Consider the following 26,237-nt stretch of genomic DNA (forward strand, 5'->3'; position numbering starts at 1 on the left):
CTCAACCCATGAGTTTTTCTCACTCTTACCCTTCCAATTGTCTCCCCGTCCCACTGGGGGGGGCGGCGGGAGTGAGTGAGCGGCTGCGTGGTATTTGGCTGCCTACCAGGTTAAACCACGACAAATACTTAATTACTTAAACTACTTAAATTACTTTCTTCTACTGTAATAGGAGTTCTTGCTTTCTTAAGAAGTACTCCACATCAGCTTCCTAAGCTGCATATAGCAAAGTATGCAACTATTCTCTCTCTCAGAATAAGGCGTCAACAAAAAAAATGCTGCTTTGGCAGATTTGGGGATCCCCATAACACGTCCTGTACTCTGCATTTATGAAGACACATTGCGTTTCTCCGCAGGGTACCTTCTGTCCCACAGAGTGAACTCCTTACCATAATGGCAAGTTCCTATTTTAAAAAAGAACACCTGAGATAGGTTGGTTGCAGCACACTGTGATTGACCTCCTTCCTGGTTCCCATTGCCACTGCCATCTGCCAGGTCTTGCTCTATGCTTTACACAAACAAGCAGAAGAGGTCTGCCAGCTCTGGGTGAGTAAGTAGCTGAACTGCCTAGTAGGGAGCCCAGAAATGGCTAGAAGGCTGCAGAGGAGAGTGGGGGCGAGGGAACAGAAGGCCAGTGATAGGCAGAAGGAGCATGTCCACTGCCTGCAGAAAAGCTGGCAAGGAACATGGGGCCAGGTGGGGAGCGTGGACACAATCGATGAGTTTACTCCATTCTCTTCTCAACTCTCAGTGCTCTTATCTCCGGGGCTGCTAACCCATGCCGCCCACGAGCACTACGTGGGACTCACCCCTAGCTGTTGCAATGTCCTATTTTCCACTCTAAACCTTGCATCAGTTTTCTAAATCATCATTAACATCTTCCAGTTTTGACGGCAGTGCCTATATTTGTGGCACATTCAAAAGGAAGCTGGGTGGAAGGAGAGAAACCAACTCTGCAGTACTTTTGCTGTAAGAAGTACAAAGGAAATGCCCTTCTCCTTTATTTTCCATTCAAGGTTTTTTCCCCATCTGACTATACAAATGTACAGATAAATAGCTTCTGTTTCTCTTGATCGGAGTTATATATCAGACACATACCCTACAAATCACCTAGCAGTAGCTTGTGTTACAAGATTTGCTAGTACCTTTCAAAGTCGAAGCCAAAAAAAACCCTGCCCTACTGATCCTTCCAACTGAAATATTATCACTGCCACACACAGCTGTGGCTTTTTTTTTCCCCCTCCATAGAAACACTCAGTGCTACTACTGCCAGTCTCACTAAGCAGTCTGTTGGGGGCTTAGCGCCATCCACCCAAGGCACTTTGCCAGTGGAGGCTGCCTAACAGGATCTCTGAACCTATGAATGAATATTCCAGTGCACTGTCAACCCCCTTTGGCAGACAACTCTTGCTCCTCTTGACTGATGCTCAAGGAGCTGAGAATTAAGGCACCGTTTGCCATTTAAATGACCATCTGGTAGACGGACTTTCTCTGTTGTAATATCTCGCTTAGTGGTAGCGTTGGCTGCAGTGATCACAATATCGTGGAGTTTGGGATCCTGCTGAGCATGCTGAAGGTTAGTACTAAGACAAAGGTTTTAGATTTCAGAAGAGCAAACTTCAGCTCGCTCAGAGTTCAGGTGGGAGGGATTCTGTGAGACACTTCCATGGAGGATAAAGGAGCTAGCTAGTGCTGGGAGTTTTTCAAGAACGCTTTCCTGGAAGCACAAAACCAGTTCATCCCCTTTAAAGGTAAGGGAAGTAGGTGGAGCAAGAGATCCCTTGGCTTAGCTGTGAGCTTCTGAGTCTGCTCAAAACCAAAAGAGAAGCATACCAGAGAATGGAAAAGCGGACGAATACCCGTTGAGAATTACAAGGCATGCAAAAAGCCAGGGTAGAAAGCAAAAGCTCAGCTCAAATTGAAATTGGCCAGAGATGTCAAAAACTACAAGAAAGGGTTCTTCAGGTATGTAAACAACAAGCAGAAACAGAAGGAAAATATTGGGCCAATGTTAAACAAGAGAGGTGAACTAGTCACCAACAATGCTGAAAAGGCAGAGGTTCTCAACACTTCCTTCACCTCTGTCTTTACCAGCACTGTTGGGCCCCAGGCCTTGGGAACAAAAATCCAGGTCGATGCAAACACAGACCCACCGTCAGTGACGGAAGAGTTGGTATGTGAACTGTTACAGGAGCTTGACCCCTACAAATTGATGGGCCCTGACAATATCCACCCGAGGGTGTTGAGAGAGCTGGCTGACGTCATTGCGAGGCCGCTCTCCATAACCTTTCAGAAGTCATGGAGATCGGGGGACATCTCAGAAGACTGGAAGAAGGCTAATGTCATCCCCATCTACAAGAAGGGCTTAAAGGAGGATCCAGGAAATTATAGGCCCATCAGTCTTACATCAGTCCCTGGGAAAGTTATGGAACGAATCCTCCTGGGGACTATCACAAGTCAAATGAAGCACGTGATTGGGAAAAGCCAGCATGGATTCACCAAGGGCAAATCGTGCTTGACAAACCTGATCGCCTTCTACGACAAATGTGGGGTGAGCGGTGGACGTTGTCTACCTGGATTCCTCCAAGGCTTTTGATATGGCTTCCCACAGCCTCCTCCCAGAGAAGCTGATGCGTTACGGTCTAGGCAAGTGGTCTGTGCGGTGGGTGGGGAACTGGCTGACAGGCTGCACTCAGAGGGAGGTGGTGGTAAACAGCTCCTTTTCAAACTGGCAACCTGTCACAAGTGGGGTCCCCCAAGGATTGATATTGGGCCCAACACTGTTTAATATCTTTGTAAGTCATCTGGATGATGGGATCAAATGTACCCTGATGAAGTTTGCCGATGATACCAAACTGAGTGGGGAAGTGGACACTTCGAAGGGAGAGCCACCCTGCAGGAAGACCTGGGTAGGCTGGAAGAGTGGGCTAACAAGAACCTTATGAAGTTCAACAAGGACAAGTGTAACGTCTTGCACCTGGAAAAACAGGATTTCCTGGAAATCCAGGAGGGCAGCACAGCCTGGGATCTACCCAGCTGGGGAGCAGCTCTGTGGAAAGGGAGCTGGTGGTCCTGGTGGACAACAAGCTCAAGTGTGCTGCTGCGGCAAAGAAAGCCAACAGGATGCTGCTTTGCATCAATGAGGGCATCACCAGCAGAGATAAAGAAGTCATTACCCCACTCTGCTCAGCGCTTGTCAGGCCACACCTGGAATACTGTGTTCAGTTTTGGTCCCCGCTATACAGAAAAGATATGGATAGGCTGGAGAGGGTCCAGACAACGGCCACAAAGATGATCAAAGGACTGGGAAGCCTGCCATACGAGGAAAGCCTGAGAGAACTGGGTTTGTTCAGCCTTGAGAAAAGATAGGGGAGACCTTATCACCATGTTCCAGTATTTAAAGGGTGGCCACAGAGAAGCTGGAGAGTCCCTTTTTACAAGGAGTGACATGGAAAAGACAAGGGGTAATGGGTACAAGTTACTCCTGGGGAGATTCTGATTGGACACAAGAGGAAAATTTTTCACAATAAGAACAATCAGCCATTGGAATAATCTCCTCAGGGAAGTGGTGGATTCCCGAACATTGGACACTTTTAAGATTCGGCTGGACAAGGTGCTGGGCCATCTTGTCTAGACAGTGCTTTTGCCAACAAAGTTTGGACCTGATGATCCTTGAGGTCCCTTCCAATCTGGTATTCTATGATTCTATGATTCTATAATTCTTTTTTAGAGATGCTCTACAATGGTTTTAACTGAAACTAATTTGTAGCTGACATCAGCCTCAATCTCTGAATGAAATATTGGCATTATAAAGAGTGCCATATATTATGTATGGCTTGGTTAGAAAACAAAAAGAAATTAGAAATGGAAAGCTCAGTCCTGCTGAATAAAAGTTAAGTCTTTCAAAATTATTCGAGTGATTCAGGGACAAAATCTTTGAAATTCCTGTCCCAGAAAGGAAAAATGAATGGTAATAATGAATATACGCATCTGTATTTAGACTTACCCTTTCCATTTCTTTGAAGTCATCATCTAGCTTGGTTCCTTCTGCGCCTCCTACTTTTTCACTCACTTTCTGCAGTTAAAAAAAGAACAACAAACAGATTCAGCAATAACTGAAAAATATAGCCACCATGTTTTCCTGGGCAAATGGGTCTTTTTCTGTAAGTTGGTACAACATTCAGACATATTATTCTTTCTGAACAACTTATTTCAAACACCCTTTAACTTAAGTTAAACAATCAGAAAATAATATATCACTCCTTAAGTCTCAGAGACCCAATCTTCTGTTGGTGTCAGGAGTACATACTATCATGTCTTTGCAAGACCACACCTCTATTTCTCTGTTAAATGAATGTCTGTATCTTGGAACTTACCAAGTATTTAATCAACAATGACAGATCTGTATTCAGTACACAGAAACATCCATGGTCATGTGTGCTGATGAAAAAGGAGGTGACTTGATAGAATGAACTGGGGAAGGAAACAAGGCACTAAAACATTCCTCACCAGAGCTCAAAAATGGCCCCAGCTGCTTTGTCCAGTGTGTATCAATGCAATACCAAGGGTAATAATCATGCCTAAGCACAAAGCAAGAAGCAGCTGCCAAGGCCTGACTCTAGCCACCCAGAAGGCAACAGGCACCCACGCCTGAGAACTCTCAGAAACATACTGAGTCAAGCCACAACCAGACCTTCACCATTAAAAATCAAGTTTATAAATAAAAATGATATATAGATACAAAAAACCCTTACGTTCACACCATGCAAAAGCTTGAGGTTCACATGAGTTATATATAAAATACCCAGTTGACAGATCTATTAGAAAGAATGAAAGGGAACTTGGTGTCATGTCTTTAGCAAATACTCCGTTTTTTTTATGAAATTCTCAGTTTGAAAACTGATCGGAAAATTATTTTGTGCTACCATTTCATTTCCCTGATGCAGCGGAACACATTGAACTGAGTTTCCCTTTACTGTCAGTAAAAGTGACAGTAACAGATTTGAATGGTAATTTGATCCAGTGATTTGATCCAGTGAATGTACTAATCTTTCACTGGGCTGGTATTTGTCATAAGAAATTAATCAGACACACGACTTTCTGTTTTCTATCCATTTTTAGTTCGTTGTACTGAACACCATTTAATTTCACAAACTTTCCTAGGTGCCTCTGAATCATCTTTAGACTGTTTTAACTAAGTGTAACTACTGATTTCAGTGAAGTGACTCCTGCAATAAACAAGGAGAAATGAAAGAAAAATTGCACTTTTTCCCTCTTGGTTTCAACCACTGTGTTACCTCTTCTATAGCTTTCTTTTAGTATAAAGAGGAGGAGGACCCACAATCACTCACTCACATGCCATTAATAAAATCCAGACATTTGATTAATTTCAAATTCATTCCAGTTCACTCCAACAAAGCTGCAAGTGCAGCATGGCCAAGCACTTACTAATGCAAGTTATAATTATCTGTGCAATAGGAAATGGCTATCAGCTCTGTGTGTCTTCTGTGAGCTCCTTGCAAATTAGTACCCAAAATGGTGCATTAATGAGACATCAATACCATGAAACATCCTGAAAAATGAAGAACTTTACTCACCCCTTCGTTCCTGTGTAGAAGAGGTGTGCAAATCTATGCAGACACTCTCTTGTCATTAACCTGAATACAGATGAGTTTGTGTAGTCTGTATGAGTGAACTTGTGCCTTACAGACATTAGTGAAGTGCCACAAAAATCATAATTTCAAACTTAGTGCTATTAGGAATAACTCTGCAGTGGACAAGGGATAGATTCAGTGTCCTAAAAGGTGCTATTCATTTGCAGTTTCTGTGAAAAACAGATACAAAGGAAGCATAAAAGACCAGAAGCTTTCTTCACCGATCCATGAATGAATCTTCTGCAAATGGATCTCCTAGTGCAGATGAGATGGCAAAATCTGCACAGGAGCTTGAAAACAACTATGCAAATATGCTAATACTTAAATATTCAAAACAGATTTTTAATAACTGATGTTCAACTCTAAGGATACAATGTACCCTAAGGTAATTAATGTTCCAGCCCTTTTTAGCTGTAGCTTTACTTCTCATCACTTTGAGATATTTTCATAGTTGATAAGGATTTGCAAAGACATGGCTTATCATCCCCACAGATGCCCTAAAGATCCCATCTCACATGTACAAACCATAGCAGTTGCTCCTTCCCTTCATATTCATCATTACTCTAGCTGAGGAATGTATTACACTCTTAATAATGCAGCTCTGTAATCTGCTGGAGTGGTCACTGCTAAGTCAAAAAGGCAGGTCATCCCTCTCTTCTAAACATGCTTTCCATTTTCGATCACTTTTTCAGCATTAGCCTCACAATCACCATCATGGGTCACTCATTTAAGGTGACTAACAAAACTACACACCAAGCAGAAAATTCATTTGTAAAGCTCTGGGTCAAGTACTATTACAGACAAGAGAGGTGAGTCAAAGGAGGGAGACAAGCTGTGAAGTCTTCAGCCCTTCTGGAGCTGGGTGACTCTTCTCTCAGGATAGTTACATCATAAGCCCTCAAGGAAGTACCTTCATCTCCATCATCCAGACAAAAATCTGGTTTGGAAAAGCACTGACAGACCACAGGAAAAGAGCAGCTAAACCAAAATCGCACTTGAAAAATTAAATACCCTTTTTTTCCTTGAAGGCCACAGCCACTCAGCAGTCAGAGATGAGAACTCAAATTAAGGATTCAAACTTAAGAAAAAGAAAAAATAAAAAAATTAAACCCTCAAAAGTTCTTGCCCCTTAGGGCAGAAGGGGGAAATCTACTCTGAAGAGGATATCAAGCCCCCTTTGCAAGGCCACAATCAGGTCAGGTGGGAGCAGTGGGGCCAAGAAAGGCAGCCTAAGCATCTGCAAAAGAGCCCAATCTATGTCATCACTGTATTAACTAAATTTAAATATATTCTTCAGCCTGTTTATATCCATCCTCCAAGTCAACAATTAAAGCATTTCATTAAGACTACCGCTCCACCGTTCTCTAAGATTGTCAGATTTGATTATCACAGGTCATGAAGCTATGCCAGCTGACATCAGCTGAGGATCTGCTCTCATTCTAAAGATTCAGAAGCAGTCAAAAACATCGCCAGCTAACAGCTACAGCTAGCCAGAAAACAGAAGTCTGCTTTGTCGTGTCATTTGAGTCAAGGTTTCAACATTTTAGTCCTTGCTTTACAACAGAATGAAAATTAGGCCCTTCAACTTGTCTTTAAAAACGGTAATACTACATCTCCTCCGAGTCCAGTCACATGGAAGAATCAAGACCTAATCTGATACCAAGCCAACATTGTTTAGTTATTTTGTGATTGTGCCTTCTCTTTCTAATGTTGATTACCTATTCCATCTTGCCTCCAAAAAGCCTTTACAATAAAATTATCATTAAAATACTAATATATTTTCATGAAAAATAACAGATCCAACACACAAACATTTTCGGGGTGAGGGAAAACATGTAATGAAAACATTCTTGTCCATCAAAAATATACAGACCTTTTCTACACCTAACAATGTCATGTTTTACAGTCGGGATCTCCATATTTTATATGACTGAAAACAAGTGCTCTGTGCCTTAGAGCAAATTCCAATTCTGTAAAGATCCCATTTCCACTGAGGCAGAATATTAACTTAACATCTGCTGGTCAGAATGGTTTCAGTAGGGGCAACAAAAATGGCATGAATCCTACACTTAGGGGAAAAAATAAAGTTGTTTTTTTTTCTGGCAGATAATATTAAAAAGGCAGTTTTTTGGTAAATGCTGACAGGATCTGGAATATAAGCCATAGTGATAGGAGTGTGGTTTGGTAGATGGATTTCATGTGAAACAACAGAACTTATTAGGTCTTAGTTATGGAGCCATTCGTTCCATTTTCCATATAGTTGTGCAATTAACCTTCTTTTTTGTATTACTGTGTCAAGATGCAGCATGTCGCGCAGGACAAAAAAATGCTTGTGCAGTCACTATGAATATGCTGAAATTCCAGTTGCCTTTTATAGAATACACTGATGATCACTTGTACAATATCCCATACAGCAGTCCTCTAACTAATGACAATATGAATCCGACACTGTCATCTCTCCCTACTCACAAGATATTAACGTAAATCAAATGTGCATTAGATAGCTATTCCATGAGAATTATGTTCTTCAGTACTATGACACTGCATCGTACTAGAGTGCCTTCTGAACAATTCACAGTTCAAACAACTGCTACCAGAAAGCCTTGCACGTATGATATGCCACTACTCAAACTTGAAGATGCAGCAACATCAGCATTAAACTACAATAGTAGTTACCTGAGTCTGCAGCTCTATTAATTGCACGAAATACTAGTTTGGCAGCAGGTATAGAAGGCAGCTATGTTTCTATACAGGAGTAGAAAACCAACTTTGAATAGATTACCACCACAATACACTGCCTTTGCCTATGATGCAAATTGAATGACGTGTTTGCAAAGCAGTCACACCACAGTAAGACTGAAAAAGTAAAACAGTATGCATTCATAGCTCCAAATACAGAGCACAGCAACATTTTTACTCAAAGCACACAGCAAACTCTGATCCTTTTATCATTACCATCCTAGACTCGTTTTCCCATTTGGTATTTTGGAGGTCGTCCTTCCACAATGTTTCTTATCTACCACATAGTTCAGTTTCTATGGCATAACTTCTCTATCCCTAAAAGGAAGGCTGTTGACACTACAGTCCTATCAAATTGCCACACAGTGGATGGGGTGGAAGGAACAAAAATTTCATTAGCATGAAAGCTACAAGAAACAGTAATGAATGGAGCTTACAAATTCATGATGGAGAAAAATAATGCTCTCTGTAGTTCATGCTTGTTAATGCAAGTCACCCTGCTGATTTCTCATTCCTGATTGCTTAGTATCTGTTCCACAGGTTTCTATAGTTCTTCCATGCAGTTTTTGCCTTTTTGACTTTTGCCTGTCATTGTAAGGGTTCGTGTTCTGGAAGCACAGGGACAGAAGTATCTTCAGGTTTGTTAAAGATTTTCAAACAGGCTCTAAAATGCTGCGATGCTTTGTTAGCTTTGCAAACACAATGAAGACATAGCTGCTTGCAAAAGTAAGTAGTGAGAAACACACATTTTAATGGGAAGAAGTCTGTCATTTTAATGAGAAGTTGTCTATGTACACATGGTGAAGGTTTGCCAACACTGTAGGCTTTTCAGAAGGAGAAAACATTTGAAACAGAACATTTATAAAAAGCACAGTCTCTAATCAAGATTTTTTTTTTCATTCTCTCCGTCACTTCACATGCTAGAGTAAGACAAAACTGCCATTTGCAGGCTAATTTTTCTGTGTGTTTGATCCTGCACAGTTTGGCATTTGTGGTATCAGAATTTGTTACCACAGAAAACACATGACATCTGCAATTCAAACTTACGGTCATGGGCCTGGTTCTCTGCAGATAATGAAGTACACTTCCTTGTGGCAAATCACACTCTCAGCAATACCAGTAAGCAAGAGAGGAGGTTTTCTGGTGATTTCAGATAAATTAGGATATGGACTAAAAGAAAAAAATGACGTCAAAAGCATACGTAAATTAGCTGTATTTTAGACTTCTCCTTCTCCAATTGACATCAGAATATAAAAGAATAAAAGGACCTTTTCTGAACTACTCTGGAGATAGCTTGTCTTAAGAAACATTAAGAGGCTGTGTTGGTTCACAGCATCTTATCCTGTACTGGAAAGAAAATTAACATATGATTTCAGCTGAGGTAGAGTGATCTTGCTCAAGCTTTTCCAGAACAGCATCTAGATGAGGGAAGTCCGGATTTACAAGTGAATCCAATATCATTAGTCTTGGACAGCTTCAGGAAACTCAGCAGATGTGATAAATCTCACCAGAAGCCGAAGTGTCTGATTAGCCTTATACTTACATTGCATTCATTAGAGAAACTGAGCAAAACCCACAGTTTCATTAAACACAAAAGATTTCACAAGATAGGAAAGCTTATCACCCTCTCCCTTGCATTTAAAATTCTTTAATTTTATTCTATTTTTCTTTTAATTTGTAAATACCTTGTGCAAAATAGGGACTGTCAATAGGATATGGCATGATAATCTAGAACAAGCCACTTCAGTAGTAAAATGAAAATAGGATTCCAACTTAACATACATTCAAGATACAGTAATGCCCATTTACATTTCATTAGTAAATTTCTCTTCCTCAGCTGGGATGGCTACAAGGGCAGTCCACGATGCCGGCTGGAGCTCATGAGCAGAAGATCCTTCCCCTGCAGAACTGAGGAGCACGGTGACTCCACTGCTACAACAGAAGCTGTAAGGGGTCATGAAGACAGTGTGAAGGGCAAAAGGGAAAAAACAAGAGATCCAAGAATCTGCAGAGAACTTCATTGTTTATCTCCTGTTTGCACTGAGACTTTGATTATGCCACTGAAGCTTTGCTTCCTCCTTGGCGAAATGAAGAAATACACTTGCCTACCACATGGGAAAATCGTGAGCATTAATTTGCACCTGCTACTGCCTGCCATCAGGAGCACATCTAACAGAAATGTTCGTGATGTACTTAAGGTAAGCATCTGCCAGACAAGCCTGAGATTATCTTTTGCTTTTCCCATCTGTCACTCAGCAGATATATTTAATCAGCAAATAATATACTCCCTCCCCTGATAGCACTGAAAGAACTTTCTCCCTGCTAGAAATCTTTGTTCACTGGCCTGTTCCACCACACCACCACACCAACCACAGGCTGGGTAGGTTTATCCTCCCTTAAAAGTTCCCTTGACTCTGTGTTGGATGCAGAATGTCAACAATAAAGTGCACTATTCAAAGATCAGAAAGTGAACTGAATTTTGGAAACTCAAGCTGGACTCTAAAAGGCTTGCCTTCATCTCTCACCAAGCATCTTCTAAGTACCCTTTATATATATCTACAATAGCTGGGCCTTGCTAGTCCTCACAGCTGCTAGTAGTAGGGCCCATAGCTCTGTTAAGAGCTCTACTAACAGTCTGAAGGCAGGTCAGAAAGTCAGGGAAATTGGCTATAGATATGACATATGTAAGACACCGGAACTGGCAATGCTAAATACAAGCCATTGCTAAAGCTTGTCAAGTCATGAAGGAAATTCTTCATGGGACAGAATCTCCAGTAATGCCAGTGATAGTCTGGAGCAAAAGCAAAATGGCTCAATGGAACTGAATTTCTCCCCAAGAAGGATAGAAAGAGATCAGGATCCCAACCTCCAGCATTGTTGCAGTGTAAGAAATACACATTGTGAACCTGTCCTGCGTTCTTACTCTCCTCATTTAGAATCAATCTCTAATTTGCCTTTTTTTTTCATATAAAGCTGTCGAAGAGGAGGGAAGAGGGTGTCTGGATCAATCCTTTCTTTGACCAATCTGATCTAGCATTTTGCTTTCTAACTGCTAGCAAGGACCACACTGCAGAATTCCTGCAACTCCAGCATCACAGGGGGAGTCATTCACATTCAGCACTAGCACACAATATGAAAGTATGCCGCAAGCTTCTGCACTGACAGGAGTTACTGCAGAGCCTCTGCTGCAATGCCACTGCATTACATTGGAGGCTGTCCACTGGTAAGTGAAATAAAGCAGAGTGAGAACAGGGGAAGAACTGCTGAGGAAGTGCTGGTGTAGTGGTGCCCTGCATTGTATCTCTGTATGGGAAGTCCCTGCATAGAGGCACCCACCACGACAGATGAGGTAAGTACTACCCTAGGGCACACAAAAATTGAAATCAATATTATGCAGTGACAGAGGTGTGCTGACAGCTGACAGCTGAGACACTGCAGTGTCTCACCAAGAGAATCCATTTCACGCATTTGAACTTATTACTGAAGTTTCACATGTTTACCGAACACACACTTTAGGAGGTCAGTTCTCTGCAAAGTTTAAGTTCAGCCAGAAAGCTGGTCACAACCCCAGTACCTCTGCAGTTTAGAGTGGCCTCAGGAGCTGGCAAAGAGAAGCTGGCAAAAGCTCAGAAGCTGCCAGAGAGCTGAGGAGAGTCAGAACACTGTGTGCTTTTTTAACACTCACTGTCCCCAGCAGGCCACCAGAATGAGAAACAGAGAAGAAACTGGCATTAAAAAGGTGGATGTATTAGCTAGAAGATGTGCCAATCTCTGCTTTTTTTGCAGTACAGAAAAGGAGCAAGAATCTATTCCCATATGTTATCTATTCCCACATGGCATTTCTACTTCGGATGACAACAGTACCATGATCCAGTCCCTTTAGTGGACCTGTAGGCAATAAAATGCTCACAAGTTTTTTACTCCTGTGCAAAGGAATCTGGATTCAGACCCAAAATCCTTACGAGTTCTCCACACAGCAGTAGTGGGAGCCCTGCGCTACACTGCACCGCCACAGATAAAGAGGACATCTGTGCTCTATTTCCCAGAGTGCCAAAAAATCTGGTAGCTGCCTGAGTGTTTCTTCAATGTAAGTGGCTCACTCAGCTGGGTGGTGATAAGGAAACTCTGAGGGAGGGGCACAACTAATAGAAGAACACTTCTATTAGTTTCTTGCCTAGAGAGGTGCCCAGCACCAGCTTTCTCATCTGGAACACTATCCGTCACCAGCTCCTGACCTATTATGCTCTGTTACCATAAATAAATAATGGGTTTGTGTTTTAGAAGGAGTGTAAACCATGAAATTACACAGTCATTCAAACTTTCATACTTCTCTCATGCCTCCAAAGAAATTTTTATGAAGCTTTAAGGGGAAGATGCTTCCTCTGGGTAGACAGAATTTCAGCTTTAAATTTTGTTCCTGCGCTTTCAGGCAGGTGAGCTGTGGATCTTAAAACGATATACAGAGGTGTATGACAGTACACAGAGCGAAAAAGAGGGAAAGAGAACACAGAGCATGTATCCATCCAGCAGGATCCTAATCTGGAGCCCAGGTACAGCGGGCTTATGGATCATGATCCATCTTATCTCACATACATTAACACATGCTTGCTCCAACCACATAGCTTCTAAGTTCTGCAGAAACAATGATCTCCTCCTTCCCACGGCTTCACTTGGCACGTGCATACCTCACCACATAGCAGACCCAATCTGGGTATGGGTGACAGGTGGCTTAAACCATCCCATGGTTTCTTAAACCATGTCACCGGACTGCTTGAGCTCACCTACTCCATTTCAGCACAAAACTGTGTTTCCTGCAGCAGTAGTTTAAGCTGCCAGCTGGGACACAGGAGCTCACATTCATTCCTCATGAAGAATAATGTTTAGTCTTGGCTACTGATCCAGCTAACTTACATGCATTAAACGTCAACTTTGAAAACACTAGGGTATTTCACATGCAGACATAGCAGGTGAAGAGTGCTAGGGCACAGACTACACCTTGCTAAGATCTCCTCGAATCATGGAGTCCAACTATCTGATCAGCATTATGCAAGCGGTGATACAATGATGTACTGCTGATTGGTAAAGCAGACTCTACTACACATTACTTTGTTAGGCAAATCAACTACTCATTTTTACAGAGTATTAAAGCTTTGGGGGTGTTGTAATTTCTTTCTTTCAGTACAGGAATGAATTAAAGTTTAGTATAAATAAATATGACATACTCAGGCCAAAAAAAAAGGACAAAATAATAGCATGAGAACTTTACAGCAATTAAATCCCATTTAAGGCATATTTTATAACTCTACATAATGTACACCAGTCTACATGCCTTCTGCTGGGTGAAAGTCAGCCTAGTCCTTAACATCTGGAAATGTGAGAATGCCGGGAACATTCAGAAGCTGCTAGAGGCCCAAAGAATAAAACATGCTTAAGTATGATTCATCGATTTAACAGCTATACAAACTGCTCGATTGTGACTTGTCCCTTCTACATTTGAAAGTGCATTTTCTGGAATCTGTCAGTGAATTAATTGTTATCTGCCAAAGACAAGACATTAAAGGGAGTTTGTGAGGTAAAGGATGTCTATAAGCTGTTGCTGGTAATGATGGACATTTTATTTCTGGTGTTCCTATTGCCACAATGTCTAAAAGTTTGCAGTCTGTACAGCACAACAAAGTGCCAGTCCAAACTATTTGTGTATTTTCTTATGCTGTTGGCAGTGCTGATAATTTATTAACTACATGCAGAGCAACCCAAAGCCATCCTCCACTTTCAGTTTGATAGCAGCACATTTAGAAATTGCCGAGATCTGCTTTAAGCTTTAACTTTTTTATATGAGCACTACATAAATTAAGCTGAATGCCCTTTCCTTAAATTCATGTCTTGTGTCTCACACCCACTTTGTAAGAGCAATATATGCGAAAGCACTGGCGTGTTATCAGGGGCAGAAGACATTACAGTACAACAGTAATGCTCAGACAAGCTCTGGGTATTTCTGGGGTGACACCCTTGATTGATTGAAAAGTTGGTGTGCTTCTGAGACATATGCAAATGAAAAAGGAGAAGAGAAAGGGGACTGGATGAGTTAGGACTGGATGAAACATATCCAGATACAAGAAAAAAGTGATGGACAGCACCATTTAGCCTGACGCTGTACTGTGTATGAGCATGCTGCACAGTGCGATGGCCAGGAGCAGATGCAGCTTTGCCTCTGCAGAAGCAGCAAGGTCAGCAAGGGGATTCTGTCAGAGTGCCTAGCGGGGAGGGGGGTCATTCCGACCAAAATGAATGCATAGCCACAGCCCTAGGGGATTAATACTTAAATCTGAAGATGATAATTTTCCTCCTTTCACTACTGTGTGTATCAGCTACCAGTGACAAACGACATTTTAAAATGTAAGGAAACAAAATCTGCGTAAACAAACAAGAGACCCAAGACTCAGCTCTGACAAAAACACTACTGCAGTTCACCAGCCGCACCCCTGAAGTCCAGGCAGTTACAGAAACACACCTGCATTAAGCAAAAGCAGAGCTGAGCCCGCTGCCATCTGATAGTTACTTGGATATTCTAAGAGGTACTGAAGAAATGAGAAAAATGACCATAAAGTCCCCGTGGAAACAAATTATACTATAGCAATGATCTCACTAACTGGCTCATGGCCACGTCAGGACTGATCATAATACAACATGGATCAACACAACTAACTCTGCTTTAGATACAGTAATAGTATGTGTCTATGGTTCTAGCTGGTATTCAAGATACTGATGCTCTAAGAAGGCTCCTGTGACAAAAGGAAATTAAAACTTTTCACTAGGTTTTTACCTAATTTACAAAGCAGTGTCTTATTACCAGGAGGGATATAGAGATTTTTGAGAGGTAACAATGAAATAGGCATTTTTTGCTAATGTTACCTCACAATTTATTTGAATGATGGAATCCAGATGAAAATAGAATTAAAAACATGTTGGGCTTGGTAAAAGGACCTGTGGTCAGCTCAAAAACTGTAACTATTTACACCTTTTAATATCTCAAAATATTTACAGTCTTTTAGTCTTTTACAGTCATTCTTTCAGTCTTTTACAGCAGCTGAAGCTCTGAGCCATTGTGGATCAATTTACATACGTATCTGAAGTTTCACAGAAAAGAGAAATGTTCTTCTTAAAGTCCAAATTCAGTTGCTACTCTTTGCCAGGTTACATCCCCTGCAATGTTAACATCACATGAGAGTAAACTATTGCAATGAATAAGTTCAGTTTTATAAAGCTATTAGATTCCATTAACTTTTCCTATAAATATCAAGTCTTCATGAACTGGCTGTGCAGGTTCATTTACAGCCCTTGAATTTTAAAAACAGATTAGGAAGATGCAAAAATGGAACTGCTTACCTTTCTTGCTTAATACAAAATTATGAAAAGTGACAACAAATTCTTTTCTGAACTGCCTTCTTAGAGTTAATCCATTGTTACCTCCCTCCCTGCCCCCAGTGTCTGGAAGTCCTCTGCAAGTCCACTGTCCATAATGAAAATATTTTCACATTGCATTAGCCCATGCAGAAAACGAAACAGACACGGTAGATTCCAATGTGCACAGGCACATGTGGATAGACTACTTTCAGAGATAAACTAAGTCTGAAAAATATTGAAGCCTCCATAACAAATAAAGGGAAGACTTTATCAACGCTGACATTTCATCCTTCCTAAACCGCGCCATAGGCATGTCCCATCTGAAAAAAGGGCAATCACCTTTTAGACAGCGCACTACAAAATACAACCATAGCTACATAAAGGGAGTAATATTCACAGCTTAGAGTGCAGAAGTGTATGCATGGACATATACTACTTAGTACTAAAACCCCACCTGATTCTTTCAGCAGGTTAATGGAGGTGAAGGGCTATCCTAAGAGTGCCTTTTTAGAAAGACGGATGCATATTCATGTCAAGTACAGTTACATAACAGTCGTTTAAACCTGTCTCACCCCATTTAGAGAGACCACGTCTGTCTTTGACAGCCTAGGAAAGGCAGCCTTTTGTGGCCCACTCCCATGGACCCTGCCTGCCTGCACATCCACAGCCATCTCACTGACACCTGTTTTCTCTGACTGAACCTATTTTGCGGTACATACCTGACATAAGGCACGTTATACAGTCCTTGCCACATGCACATGGACTTTCCAGCTTCTGTAAAACACATGGAGGTTACTAGCTGCTACCTGCAAAAGAGTACTACCTGGAGGAGGAGAGAGAGGATGAGAAAACAGCAAGGAAAGCAGAGTATGAAGCAGATACGATCTTTGGTTGGTGTAACATACATTAATCGGCTTCAATTTTATGACACAAGTAATCCTAACAGATGCTCTATGCTGCTCCTCTCAGTGAAAAACCCATCTCCTCTTCTTTCATCTGTTTTCTTAAAAACATTTATATTGTGTTGCCAGATGCTGATCTGTTTTGTGCCAGGTGCTGATCTGCTTTGTGCCTGGTTCTATCCCACAGGTACCACATTTCATCAAAAGGTATCCGTGTACTTTACAGAATGAGATGTAAGGGACATGTAAAATAAAGCTTTTACATGCTTAGGATTTCTCTTCCATTTGAAATACCCTAATGGAAAATGCTTTTAAAGACAATCACTTTACACTACAGGAGAAAATAACACTTTTTCTTCCCTCCCTCCTCCCCATATTTCCCATACTGGCAAGTATTAAAATTTGTTTTGAATTATAGCATGTAAATATTTTGCAGTGTGCATGCGATATTAAAGCCTGTATGATCCTTTATGTCAATCTGCTAATTAAATTTAGTAGAACATTTATATTCAATACAAAATTTACCCCAAGTTATTCTATGGTGGTGTAAAAGCAAAAATTAACAAAAAATGCAGACCAAGTGAGATTTTCAAATGTCTAAATTCAAACATCACAACCACAAATAAAAATACAGCAGTAGCCTCTTGATGTAACTAGTTAATGAGCCTAGTTAGTCTAACTACTCATGTCTTCAGAGTTACTGTCCACTGTGCAGGCAACTAAGCCACTAACATGTTCATTATACTCAAGCAGTTCTACCTTGGCACAGTGGGGGAAAGAATAAGTTGGGGTCTGTATTCTTTCACAGCCTTCAGACCTGTAGTTGGTTGTAAAAGAAACACAGAGACAGAAATGCTACTAAATACTTCACTGCCTTACTCGGCCTTGAAAGCTGCTTAGCAGTGTACTCAGTTTGAGGTAAAAAGTAATTCTTGAGAAATCCTAAATCTTTTACACTGCTGTTTCTTGCTTTAAAATACTGTGTTTGAATTAGTTCCTAAAGGCAACATACAAGCAGGAATTATACACAGAGGTGGTTGGCTGGAAACGTATAAATATGCTTTATTTAGTCTTAAGCTGTCTTAATGCACCTTCCAATCTAGACAAGACCCTAGACTAGCCTGCAGAAAACATTCAGCGACAGGCAGAAGCTCCTGGCATTTGTCACAGTACCACCTGCAGGTTATTGATACTCAGAGGAGCACAGATTTTTCACTGTTACTTGCTTATGATGGTACCTCACATTTACACAGTTTTAAACTCAGTTATCCTCACAGCCTTCAAGAAAGCAAGCAAACAAGGAAACCCTGCATAACAACTGATACTGTACGCTTACAGACAGCTTCAGACACCTCTTGTGCTCATATGTGGGTGGGTCTCTGTTACGCCACTGGCTTTACAGCTTTTTTCCAGTGAGGTATCTCATTGACTGAGCGTGACCTATGCCAAGTCATTTAATCACCTGTGATCAGATTTCAGCATATATACATTCTTCCCTTCACCACATCAGTAGAAGGGTGGATTAATTAGCTAGGATCCCAGTTTCCACCACATCTTAGAGTCAGGATGTTTGCAAAGTACAAATTTTCTTAGCAGAAAGATAGCAAAACTTGCTTCTTAGCAAACATGCTGTAGCTTCCAGAGCTGACCTTTTACCACAGAGATCGGCAGAAAAATTCCCACTGACTTTATTGATACAGGATCAAGCAAAGCAGCAGAAGTGATGGGGTTTTAAACATTTGACCTGCTCAGTGGATGAGGGAAAGGCTGCGGATGTTCTTTATCTGGACTTTGGTAAAGCCTTTGACACTGTCTCCCACAGCATTCTCCTGGAGAAACTGGCTGCCCATGGCTTGGATGGGTGCACTCTTCGCTGAATAAAAAACTGGCTAGATGACTGGGCCCAAAAGAGTTGTGGTGAATGGAGTTAAATCCAGTTGGCAGCTGGTCGCAAGTGGTGTTCTCCAGGGCTCAGTACTGAGGCCAGTTCTGTTTAATATCTTTATCAATGATCTGGACAAGGGGATCAAGTGCTCCCTCAGTAAGTTTGCAGACGACACCAAGCTGGGCAGGAGTGTTGATCTGCTGGAGGGTAGGAAGGCTCTGCAGAGGGAACTGGACAGGCTGGATCGATGCGCTGAGGCCAACTGTATGAGGTTCAACAAGGCCAAGTGCCGGGTCCTGCACTTCGGCCACAACAACCCCATGCAACGCTACAGGCTTGGGGAAGAGTGGCTGGAAAGCTGCCCGGAGGAAAAGGACCTGGAGGTGGTGGTCGACAGCCGGCTGAACGTGAGCTGGCAGTGTGCCCAGGTGGCCAAGAAGGCCAACGGCATCCTGGCCTGTATCAGAAATAGTGTGGCCAGCAGGAGCAGGGAGGTGATCGTGCCCCTGTACTCAGCACTAGCAAGACCGCTCCTGGAATACCGTGTTCAGTTTTGGGCCCCTCACTACAAGAAGGACATGGAGGTGCTGGACCGTGTCCAGTGAAGGGCAACAAAGCTGGTGAAGGGTCTGAAGCACAAGTCTTATGAGGAGCGGCTGAGGGAACTGGAGTCGCTGGAGAAAAAGAAGGCTGAGGTGAGACCTTATCGCTCTCTACAACTACCTGAAAGGAGGTTGTAGCGAAGTGGGTGTCGGTCTCTTCTCCCAAGTCATAAGTGATAGGATGAGAGGAATCGGCCTCAAGTTGTGCCAGGGGAGGTTTAAATTCCAGGGTATTAGGAAAAATTTCTGCACCGAAAGCATTGGGACAGGCTGCCCAGGGAAGTGGTTGAGTGACCATCCCTGGAGGTATTTAAAAGACGTGTAGATGGGGTGCTTAGGGACATGGTTTAGTGCTGGACTTGGCAGTATTAGGTTTACGGTTGGACTCCATGATATTAAAGGTCTATTCCGAACTAAATGATTGTATGATTCTATGATTCTATAACAAATGTTGCATTCTGCTTATCAGTAATCTCACTTTTTAAGTTAGCCTTATCAATGTCAAGGTTCTCTTCATAAGCCACTGATCCTTAAAATACTTCTTCCTTGAGTTCTTGAGTCTTTTATATTAACAAAAAAATAACTGGAGTTGATAACATTGTACTAACTAGATTTCATAAATACCAGCCCAAAAGGGAACAGCAATGTCAGACATTTTGAAAGAGCAACTTTTAAAGAAATGTCAACCTCGCAATGGTTTAGTATTTCATTAGTATCTATCAGAAGTTGTTTGATACAGTATGATACAATCGGTATTTAACAACTATAGTGCAGTAGTCCACAGTTAAAGCCATTAGTCTCTTTGCTTTAAGCACCATTTTAATTGATTAATAAAAATACATAAAAGCTTTGCCTACTCTAGGGAGTCTTTTGCAAAAACACCTCCTAGCTAGACATACCCTGGCTCCAGCAGGCCTTCAAATGCTGGCAGTACACAGCTGCCAGTTGGAACAATGCTACTTCCAAGCCTGCTCAGAAGAGGTTTTCACTAGGCAAAGCCAGTGACCTACCTACACCTGGACTCTCAATACAGTCAGCAAAGGTGGAACTCAACCAGTTTAACACTTCTCTTTTGTTAGATAAGATATGGTAAGTACAACTTAGACTTGAAGATGGCTGCTGGAATTTAAAAAAGTAGTAGCAGAGTGGCATGCTGAATTACACCTACCGTTGCACATGGAAGGTGGGAAAGAAGGAATGAGAGAAAAGCTACACTTCAACTATGAACATCCTAAGTATGCAAATGAAAGCATTTTGATCCTCTAAATGAAATGCAAATGTGGAAGGTCAGAAATTATTTACACAAAATCCAATGCTAGCAAGCACCATGACAGTATGCCACCTGTTTCCTTGGTGAATCATCCTTAACACTTAACTCTACAGGATAATGGCATTATAGCATCAAAAAAAAAGAAAATTTGTTCCTTCTTCTTAAGAATAAAGAACTAGTTGTGTCTTGAGCTTCTATATTGCCAACAATAATTTGGTGTGAAATTTGCAGTATAGTTGTTCATCATGTAGTCACATCCTAATACAGTCATTACAATACATATGATTACAGGTGAAGTGGTTTTTTTTTAAATAATAATTTAAAAATATAAATATATACAATATACATATATAAATGTAGACATGTAAGTGTTAGTATTTCTCTCTTTCACCATTAGCTAATGGCAATGCAAAACCGAGGATTTTAATGGTTGAAAAGTATCTAGAACTGAAGCTAGGGAGTATGGAGACAGAGAAGTCATACTGGGTTTTGCAGTATCTCATTTTTCATATTTTATTTATGCTGAATATGTCACTCACTTTGAAGTTTTGTAAACTGGTGGGCAATAAATAAGCCATGTTGTGAATATGCATGAACCTGTGAATAACATTTTCTTTGTGTCCCAGTTCCTTAGCTGCTGTGTGAAATGATAATACCCAGAAGAATAAACCATTTTCATATCTTCTCCTTAAAGTATGCATGAGCTGTGATAGGATCTACAAATCAGTCGTGTTCTGCCTTCTGATTATGATCCAATAATCTCATATGCCAGCCACCTTATGCCAATATAAGCATAAACAAACGCTAAACAAGAGCTACAAAAAGAGAAGATTCTTGACATACGAATTTAGCACTTTTCAAACGCCAAAAGAATGCCACACACAAGTGACATTGTGAAAATAGACTTGGTATATGCAATCTGACAAACCAGGGCAGATTAAAAAAACTGTATGGGTACATATACTAGTGGTGCTCTCAAGACTTATCATCCACTTCTTACTCTTCAAGCCTTAGGTTCTCAATATGTGGCCATGACAAGGTGGGCCATGACCCATTGAATCCTGTCTGTGTTAGGACTTTCAAAAGAGCCACATGGGAGAGCAAGCTGTGGCCTTAGCAGTGGTGGGGAAACCAAAGCCTGGAGAAGGCCGCCTTCCAGCACCACAGAAATGTTCAATAAGACAACTGGTACTGCCACTATGCTTCTGAAAGGGGACAACATATTGGGGGGAATTAGGAAAACCAAGGCCAACAGCATCTCCTTTTAAAGGTGCCAGAAATGCACAGGCCAAAGTCTTGTTTCTAAGGGCAGAAAGGCTACCCCCAACTATACACCATCTCCTGCTCTTCACCATGCACATGAGGCAATGTCTAGTGGTGCAGCTGTCAGAAAAATCATTACAAGCTCTCATGACCTGGTGGCCACCGAACCATTTGCTTTCATTTCCGATCACCACATACCACACTAGAATCTGTTCATGCATCAGTTCAACCACAAGCCACCCTGATTTCATATTTTTACAGTTTCAGCATCAGTACAACTGGAGTCCTTCGCTGAGATAACCTGGCAGTGCATTGCACTCTCATGACTGATGACCTATTTTATTTAGCAGAAAGTGGGGGGATGAGAAGCCTTTGCTGCTCTACTGTTTCCATTTCATTCTCAAGCTTATCTTACCACTGCACAGCCACTCTGAGGGATAATGCTACTTTAAATTACTGAGGAAAATGAAGAAAGAATTACTGTGCTTAATGCAAAAAAGCATATAATTTGCTCTTGTAACAAACACTGTACTTATCTTTAGGAGTAAGTAAGTTTCTAGTTCTTATTTGCTGTATAATGTTTTTTTGTGAAGTTGCGTTTTTTCCAGTTCACTTTTCCTTTACCATATGAAGTTGCCTCTGTCAAACAGAGCAAAATGAATGGTTAGAATTGCAAATGATTGTTTCCTTCTCTTATACTGTGGGAATATCAGTGAAAAAAAATGGTTTAAAATAAGGACATTATGCCCTGAATAGATTATCAACAATCATCATAAAATTTAAAGCTGGGAAAATAACCAACACAAAGCAATTGGAAGTTCCAATTTTGCTGTCCTGACAGAGGAAAAATTCCTATTTAAAATTCAGAGAAATTTTACCTCTAAAAGACTGCAGGATTGGGACCAGATGCACTAACCACACAAGCTGACAGGGCCAGCCATTTCTTGAATTGAGGCTGCTAATGTTTCTATGTCACTGTTCTTTGTGTGAAGACTAGTATCTACTTTTTCCTCAACTTTTCTCTCTCTTGCATATTTGAGCTGTAATTCTGCCTGGGTAATGCTGAGACTATTTTTATGCAGAGTATACATCATCATGCTAGCTCAATCTATCAAGACTATAGGCTTGACACTCCCTAGGCTTTAGTGCTGAGGAAATGTATACCTTCATTTTGACAGGCAAAATGCAGCGAAACTTTTCCAGCATCAAACTGCCCAAGGACACATCTGAAAACTAACCACCTCTCACATTCCTAATTACACATGAGCTTTTTAGCCTCCTGCAAACTGCAGACAAAAGCAATAAAACTGAAGCTATTACGACACTGGGCATCTTGTATAAGATGACTGATCCGAGCTCTGTTTAAACAGCTCAAATGATACAGCATGATGATGTCTTGTTCTTCCCTGGAATCTCTTCTACGTAATAGCTTCTGATCATTCAGATGCCCCTTTGTAAAGACAGTTGGGAACCCACAAGGTCAATGCCTTTAATAACTGCAGAAACATTTTTATAATTTAGGGCATGTGAATGATAACCAGAAATAGTAACTGCCAGTACACTACAGAGTAAATTTAGAGATGTTTAAGAATTTGTCAAACAATTTGACAGATAATGCCAATTTGCCAAAAAGACTTTTTTTGACAGAACAAGTGACCCTGTAAGCTCACTCAGAGTGTCTCTCTTACAAAAGAGACTAAATGTGGGTCTCTGACATCTCACAGCCTTAGCCATTCAGTAAAAATGTTATGCTTGGCCAAATTAACATTTGGAGGCGAGGGAAGGGGAGAAGAAGGAACTCACACAAAGTGGAGGAGGTCCAAAAGGAGAAATCCAGTTCACACGAGAAATTTGTGTGAACAGAACAGTATATATTTAAGGAGGCTGCTCTCAGCTTTTTCCACAAAAATTCTCTGCTACCTCAGAACGGTTTTCAGCATCATGCAAGTTAGGAAATTTTCTGTAATCTCGAAAAGCTGCACAGGGCAAGAAAATCATGCTCTTCCTCATTTGATGAATTTGTACCTTACAGTTTCTAGGTATGTCATGATTTTAATAGATCCTATGGAAGATACCTTGCTCTGGAGGTTGATGGCAAGTTGGTTCGCCAAGACCTTTTCTATCACAATACTGACATTGCGGAGAACTAAGTCAGCAGTTAATATGTGCAGGTTACAAAGTAAGGTAAGAAGGGTAGAAGACAACATTACAAATGCAGAATGTGTGAATCCCTCCATATGTGTAAATCAAAAAACACCAGGCCTGGTTTGCCTTACCATGGCATCAGTGAGGTTTAATTGGGCGATTCCCTCTTAGAAAGGTACCAGAAAGAGCTACAGTGACTAAATACACAAGAGAAAAACAATTTGTTTGCATAGCAAAAATATAAAGGAAAATTCTTCATGATCCGTTAACTTAATTATATAGCATTTAATTCAATTTAATTACTCATTAAAAATCCATTCATCTGTAACTCTTGAGAAGTTAAACGATCAACTGTGCTTGCTCAGGCAAAGGCATTCTGGAGCTCGTTAGAGAGTTTGCTGCTGCTAATACACAGCAAATCTTCCTTTCTTTTGTACGTAACCACAAGTTATGAACTACATATTTCGATTGCACTGTAATGAGATGTTTGAATTACTTCACGGTAGCCTGCTGCACCTAATAAAAGGTTTTACTTTTAACTCGTCAGCTTTTACAAAGGATAAAATAAGCACCAGTTATTTGCAGCAGATTGATAATTTTCCATAATTTTGTGTCAGTCTTTCCAGTGGAGAAAAAGGTAAGGGTTTTCAGACAGGTTTTGCTGTTTTGTGGAGATTTTAGACAAAGGCACCAATGCAGTGCGTAGGGTTGCTGGGGTTTATGCCCGGTGGTATGTGTAAAATTTTTTAAGGACTAAGTCAGCAAGTGAAACCTTGGTGTCTAGACATCCTGCTCTCATGCTTTATCTTTAATTCTATATGCCTAATTACCTCATGGAAATACTTTGACCAACAGAGGCAACAAAACTTGCTAAGGTTAAGGATGTTGACAAAGCTGCAAAATTATGATTCGTATCAAACATGTCTTGTTTGACACAGCTGAGGCACATGTGCATGTTTGTACTGCAGAACACAGCCCCATGTCAAAGATACCTAGCCTCCTCTGGGAAAGCTGGTTTATCATAGCACAGTGCTGAGGAGAACAAGTAACATCAGCTTTTCCAGGGAAATTGTAGATGTGGTCCCACGGGAGGCGGTAAAGGAAGGCAAAGAAGTACAGCAAGCCTGGCAGGCCTTGAAGGGCAGCCACCTCTGAGAACAAGTATGGTCTCCATACTCAGGAGAGCAGGCAAACACGTCAGGAGATTGCCTTGGCTAAGCAGGGCACTCACAGCTGAGCTTCAATGCTGTGGCACCAATGACAGGCTACAAAGAAGGACTATAGGAACCTTGTCTGGTTATACAGGGACAATGTTGGAAATCTCGAAAGCTCAGCTGGAGCCAGAACTGGCAAGGGACACCAAGAGATGCAGGAAGAGCTTCTGTTACGGTATTAAAAGAATAAACGAGGCAAATACAGGCCCTTGCTGAATGGGGTAGGAATTATTGCAAGGGGTGTAGATAAGGCCAAGATACTTGGTGCATTCATTGTCTTGATGTTCACCAGTAATGTCTTCCATCCTCTATGCCACGGTTCAAAGAGAAGAGGAGCTACTGGGAGTGGAAGAGGAATAAGTCAGGGCTCTCTTGAGAAAATGTGATTACTATGAATCCATGTGACCATGTGACCAGATGGGCTGCATCCATGGCTGCTGAGCAAGCTGGCCAATGTCTTAGCAAGGGTGTGCTCCATCATTTTGGTAAGGTCGTGGAGACTGGGGGAGAACCCTTTGGTGGAGAAGAAGTGCAAATATTACACCCATTTCCAGACAGGACAGGAAGGCAGACCCAGGAAACCACAGCCTCATTTTAGTCCTTAAGAAAATCATACAGCAAGTCCTCTCAGTAGCCATTTCTGGGCACATGAAGGAGAAGAAAGTGACCGAAAATGGTCAGCATGGATTTATGAAAAGCAAACCAATCTGATTGCCTTCTGTGTTAGAATGACTAAATCTGGGCATGAAGAAAGCACAGCAGATGTTACCTACAGTAATTTTACCAAGGCTTTTCTCCTATGGTAATTTTACGAAGGCTTTTGAGAGCACCCCAATAGCCACGCTGAGATGCTACAGCCTGCATGAACAAGTAGATGAGTGAAAAAATGGCTGGATCATCAGTCTCACAGGGTCATGGCTAATGGTTCATAGGTTGGTAACAACTGGAGTTCCTTAAGGGTCTGCCCTGGAATCTCAGCTGTTCATCATCTTTATCAGAGACCTGGCTGGCTGTGGAAGCAGCTCTAGGGGGACAGCCCTGCATGCTGGTGGGTAGTGAGCTGAGCCAGAGCCAAATGTGTGCCTGGGCAGCAAAAGGGGTCAGCAGCGCCCAGGGTGGTGTGAGCATGGCATGGCCCCGTGAGCACAGCAGCACAAGC

The 26,237-nt window shown here is 41.5% G+C and overlaps 1 protein-coding gene across 1 annotated transcript in view; it reads right to left on the minus strand.

The window, feature by feature from the left end:
* SH3GL2 (SH3 domain containing GRB2 like 2, endophilin A1) overlaps positions 1-26,237 on the minus strand; it is a 103,526-nt gene that overhangs the window by 19,151 nt on the left and 58,138 nt on the right. The window contains exon 2 of the mRNA XM_075136599.1: positions 4,007-4,075. Within this exon, the coding sequence (XP_074992700.1) occupies positions 4,007-4,075 (69 nt within the window). The remainder of the gene's footprint in view (positions 1-4,006; positions 4,076-26,237) is intronic.

This window comes from Calonectris borealis, chromosome Z (genome assembly GCF_964195595.1).
Source record: "Calonectris borealis chromosome Z, bCalBor7.hap1.2, whole genome shotgun sequence".
Classification (NCBI taxonomy): domain Eukaryota; kingdom Metazoa; phylum Chordata; class Aves; order Procellariiformes; family Procellariidae; genus Calonectris; species Calonectris borealis.